The sequence below is a fragment of the Silurus meridionalis genome, chromosome 21 (genome assembly GCF_014805685.1).
Source record: "Silurus meridionalis isolate SWU-2019-XX chromosome 21, ASM1480568v1, whole genome shotgun sequence".
Lineage (NCBI taxonomy): Eukaryota > Metazoa > Chordata > Actinopteri > Siluriformes > Siluridae > Silurus > Silurus meridionalis.
The window spans coordinates 18,285,230-18,290,494 of record NC_060904.1 but is presented as its reverse complement, the minus strand read 5'-3'; the positions used below and the strand labels follow the sequence as shown (position 1 = coordinate 18,290,494).

The 5,265-nt window shown below is 43.0% G+C and overlaps 1 protein-coding gene across 1 annotated transcript; it reads right to left on the bottom strand.

Annotated features, from left to right (window-relative positions):
• Positions 1–925: 925 nt before the first annotated feature.
• Positions 926–4,898, bottom strand: aste1a (asteroid homolog 1a). Its single transcript, XM_046877377.1, has 5 exons — positions 4,744–4,898; positions 3,328–4,639; positions 2,985–3,201; positions 2,547–2,694; positions 926–2,104 (listed from the first exon to the last, which is right to left on the bottom strand). Exons 2-5 carry the CDS (start codon positions 4,618–4,620, stop codon positions 1,738–1,740), a joined length of 2,025 nt encoding a protein of 674 aa, XP_046733333.1. The 5' UTR covers positions 4,621–4,639; positions 4,744–4,898; the 3' UTR covers positions 926–1,737.
• Between the last annotated feature and the right edge of the window lie 367 nt (positions 4,899–5,265).

Here is a 5,265-nt window from a genome sequence, read left to right as displayed (position 1 = left end):
GCTCAGTGTTTCGTGGTTTCAGTTTCCAGGTTTGTTCGTCTGGAATCTTGGAGTTTTGTTAATTTCTTTCTCATTTCCTGTCCCCCAAATCCCCTAGTTTATGGAGCGTGTTCACTTTGAAATCAGAATCTTTGTCTGAAATGCTCAAACCTTCAGACGTCGCGCAGTCGAGTGACATCCGGGTCACGGCACCATGACCTCGAGCTGGAGGTGAAACACTACTGAATCCCACAGTGAATCTGTTTATTCAGTGTTTACAGGAGACCCACATGGATTTGTACTCGTTTATTTATCTGTTGGTGTGCACTGGATGGACAGAGAGGGTTTTAAAGAACAAGAAGGAGGGAGACAAAAACGATGAATGTAATAAATGAGTGAAGTGATAAAACGTCCTCAGTTTAGACCAAACACACCTCTGTCCCTCCACAGCACTGAGGAACTCTGGAATCTGATTGGACAGAGGGGGTTTGGTTATTTTTCCTATAAGAGCAGCTCTGATAGTAGCTCTAATACATTATCGTTTCCATAGTAACAGGATAAAAGCAGGGGCTGTAGAGACGGCAATTAAAAACGTGATTGTTGACGTGAAGTTTTTCTACGAGAAGAGATGTTATGGAAAGAGTTTCCAGGGTCTGAGGTAAAGCTGTAAACTTTTGAATCCTATTCTAAGCGAGAGAATGAGGAGACACTGGAGAGGAACGAGTGTTTATAGCTGCTGAAGCATAAGTGACAACAGGAACAATTCATTGAAGCTTTTTAAATTTTAGCATCATTATAAATGTACATGTTTTTTCTATTTATCATTTCTGAGTCAGAAAGAGTAAAAAATACCTGTTTTTGGGAAAAAAAACTATTATTTGTTAGAATAAACAGAATGATGTAAATAGAAATTCCGTCAGCAATCTGAGACCACGTTTAAAATATCTGACTTTCATTTGATTTTATTAGAGAAAAGTCACAATTCCATAAACACTGGGCATGAAAACACAACTGCAGATAAAATTACATTTTCAACAATAAAAATGAATTCACGTTCACGTGATGAATCTTCTCACTGCACCTGAGAAACGTGACAAACACTGACGTGTGACGGAATTCAACAATAATCTGATTTTAGGAGACACAAATCCCACCACGTTTGTTTTTACACGTGAGACTGTGCGCTGCACGGAGAGCGCTAGATTATATTTATTATTTATAACATATTTATTAATGTATATATTCATATTTATTTTATTCAACACATTTTCATGATTCAGCACTGGTTTTAATTTTGTAATAAACTTCAGTAATATGGTGTTTTTCTAGTATCTATTCTAAAAACTATTGGTTGATTAATCGATTATCGGCGACTACGATACAAACTAGCTATCGCGATCGCTCGACCTCTAGTTATTAACGCTGCTTAATTATTTGTTAGATTTACCAGACAACCGCATGCATGAGTAAGTAAATATTTTGATTTCAATAGCAATTAATATAAAGAATGTCATTATGATAGTAATACTGTTCTTTTAATAGGTGATGTATCTCCTGTAAAGTGACGCTCATGTGTCTGTACGCTGCAGAACAAAATAATAAACTAATTTAGCATTCGGAGCCAAAATACATTCACGCCATCCCGGGGCATTTTCTGTTACAGACCCCATTAAAGAAAGTAAATATTATGTGGCCCTCACAAAAAAAATTGTTAATTTCTTTAATAACTTTAATGAATAAGTGCGTTGTTTGAACACTTTACTGAAATTTCCCCTGATCCTGCTTGGTAGATCTGGATTTCGTATTTCTACATTTGGTTTTGTGTCTGACTCGTACGCTGCAGGTTTCCTCCAGCGCCTTGTCATCCATCATGGACTGGGGCTCATCCTCGTCTTCGTCCATGAGACGTGTAAACGTTTTGCTCAGTTCGTCCACCGGCACCTCTGTGATCCATGTCCTGGTCCTCATCTTCTTGATGAAGTCGTCATCCAGTTCGTGCTCCACTGCGGCCTGCAGGTTTCTGTAAAGCGCGATTGTGACGGGAGCGCCGGCGAGAAAAGACTCGGGTTCGATGCCTCGTTTAAGCTCATGGGCTGCACCGTGCACCAAGGTACCGCAGTACAACCTGAAAAAAACACACAATTTCAGCGTGTTGTGTATCATGAACATACTGCCAGCCTCAGGATTGTGTTGTGTTGTATTTTGGCCACTAGAGGTCTCCATTGTTCCCCATGTAATATTCCTAACGGTATGTTTATGAGTATAATTATTGCCCCCTGTGTGCCTCCTGTCTGCACTCTAAAATATTCTTTTCACAGATTTGGCCCCTGCTCCAGTTTCTACACTTCCAATCGTGACCTGAGCTGGAGACCCGGCCCTGACAGGTATTACAGGTATAACCTGAAATGATGTTCCTGAAACGTCTCTGTGAATAAGACTTGGTCTCCACCCAGGTATGACTAAGAACACAGAGGAGAACCTTCAGCATGGGCATGTTGAAACCGATCCAGAGTCTCGTGATCTCTGTGTGGTAAAAAGATTATTGTGGAAACAGAAAGTGAGTGTACCAGGCTAACTCCGGCTCCGGTACCGGATGATTCAGGAGCTGGTTCAGGGTGTAGCTGTCTTTCAGACATGACTGCCACTGACTGTAGGCGTGAGCCAGTTCCAGGTCCACACTTCTTACCCTTCCGACTCTGCAGCTTTTTAAACCTCGCCATCACGGGTTGGAGCTCTGCAAAGCAGGAAAACACAACAATCACACGACTCATCAGATCATCTCCAAATACGCACAAGTCTTTAAAAGCTCTGTCTTCACAGCTCTGACTCGAGTCCTTTCAGTCTTTACAGCTCTGACTCGAGTCATTTCAGTCTTTACAGCTCTGACTCGAGTCATTTCAGTCTTCACAGCTCTGACTCGAGTCCTTTCAGTCTTTACAGCTCTGACTCTAATTCACATCATTGATTTATTTGTGTTTCTATGTTTTTTCACACTTGTCTCTCACCTTGCTCAGCCTGCAGCTCTCTGCTCAGGTGACCGAAGACCAGGCCGGTCAGTAAAGCCCAGAACATTTCTGCTCTCGGCTTAGGCGTCGCGTGTTTAATCCAGTAACACGTGACGTACACGGCAAGCTGCAGACCTTCAGGGACTTGGAGTGAAGCAGCGATCGAGGAGACACCAAGAGCCTCCAACACGACCTGCAGACGCAAATGCTGCGGTTCCTGGAACAGAAAACCGTCACTCGCAAGCACCCAGAACATCATCATTCCTTGTAGTAAAACATTGTATTTATCGTAATAGTGAGATGATTATTTTGCTATAACAGCATGAGAAGCCCTCAGCTCTACCTCCCACAGTGAGTCCAGGTGAAGGTTTGTTGCTACACATTGTGGTAAAACTGCTGGAACCATGGAGCTGGTCAGCATCGTTCCCGTCCTGTCGAACTCCTCCACACTGTGTTCCAGTTCCTCTCCAGAAGACCTGCTACGTTTACCGACTTTCTGCCTCCTGGTACACAGCAGGACCCCGTACATCACCTGTCGTATCGGTCGAGACGTCTCGCTGCTGCTGCTCAGCCCAAAATCCTCCACCTGGAAGTTCAACATGACCCTCTGCAGTGTCAGGACTTCAATGACAGTGGATGCCAGCTTTCCTTCTGCCAGAGGTTTCAGACTCCAGTCGGGCAGGTTCTCTAAAGGGCCTGGAGTTCTTCCCTGAGGTTCTCCACTTATAAAGAACTGGGCTATGGAGCTGGGATTGAGCTGGTACGCTGCCATTCCATGATTTATTGCAGTGTTTAGATTTTCTGATCTCTGGTTCCCCAGAGGGCTGAGGAGAGCATTGATGGCTTCTTTCGGGTTTGGGAAACGTGATAACCACATGAGTAAACCATCGATCTGGGCGGTTCCTCCAGGTCTAGTTGAGAACTTTGAGAAGTTTGGGAGTGCACTCTTGTCCAGTTTGGTGTAGTCATTGCCCAGGATGATGGCAAAAAGTGGAAGAAGTTGTTTATTCATGCGGTTAAAAGCGCTGCAGAGGTTCTTAAAACCAAACCACTTGGAAATAATGAATTTTTTGGCAGTGGATTTATGGCTCACTTTCCGCCACTGGAAATGATCGATGGGCAGATATCCACCTCGGTTGCTGAAGATGTAGAAGTCGCTGTCGTTGGACAGAACTGGACAGTTCCACTCGTTGGCCAACGCGGCCGTTTCCCAATCCGCTTCTGCCAGACACTGAATAAAGGGAACGCCGAGTTTCCGGAGGATCTGCTTGAACACATTTTTCATGAGAATGGGAATAATTTCCCCTGAACCTCCCTTGGACAAGCGGTTGGCTCGTCTAATTCTTTCTTGGCATCTCGTCTTCAGGGTGTGAAATTTAATGCCGCTCACGTCGTCCCCTCCATCGATCACCACGTACGGCTGAATATCACACATCCTGAGATTTCTGAAAAACTGAGTAACCGTTTTGTCGAAACCACTATAATCTCCACCATGAGCTTGGTCTATGTGAGACCTGAGGTAAAGAGAGTAGTACAGACTGGATCCATCGATGATCAGTTTGCTTTCTCTAAACCAGCGTGTCTTCAGGAAGTCACTGTTGCTCTCAATGTAGCTGTGAAGACCTTTGACACCCATAATGAGCAAAATCTGGTTCCTGGAATTACAGTAAGAGTGTGTGAGTGTGTGTGAGTGTGTGTGTGCATGAAAACATTTACACACAGATTATTGCAATGAAGAAAAAGCAGCATACAGACTCACCTGCGAGTGAAGATCTTGTCTTCAGTGTCTTCATTAAGTCCTCTGAACTCCTAATGAAGGTTCACTTCTTCTGCAATGTTACTGTTGCACGAGCTCCAGCTGCGTCCCAAACCGACCACAGTGCGTCTGAACTGCTTCCATATAGGAGTCGATTTGAACCTTCCATCTAGTAGACTAGTTTTTGATTTGGGACACAGCCCGGATGATCGCTCTATGTCTCCACGCGCAGACAAACAGTCGAAGAATCGAAACTCAGAGCCGAAAAACGGAAACCTATTCAACAAAAACAAACCAAGACAAATAACTGTAATAAAATCTATCATCCTCGTGCACACGTCTTCTGGACATGTTAATAATGTTTTTATATTTACATAATACACATGATCATTTATTATTGTTATTATTATTATTATTATTATTATTATTATTATTATTATTATTATTGCGCAATGAGAGTTTTATTATATTCCATCGCGACAGTAAATGCGTTATTTTCCGACTGCAGAGTTCATTTGATTTGTA

Bases quoted from the DNA above. Each gene is read 5' to 3' on its own strand.
- aste1a (XM_046877377.1), bottom strand. From the start codon at position 4,620: ATGGGTGTCAAAGGTCTTCACAGCTACATTGAGAGCAACAGTGACTTC. The intron at 2,695-2,984 runs GTGAGAGACAAG...ACCCGTGATGGC, and splicing joins AGAGCTGCAGGCTGAGCAAG to GAGGTTTAAAAAGCTGCAGA. The intron at 2,105-2,546 runs GTACACTCACTT...TGTTTTTTTCAG, and splicing joins CCGGAGCCGGAGTTAGCCTG to GTTGTACTGCGGTACCTTGG.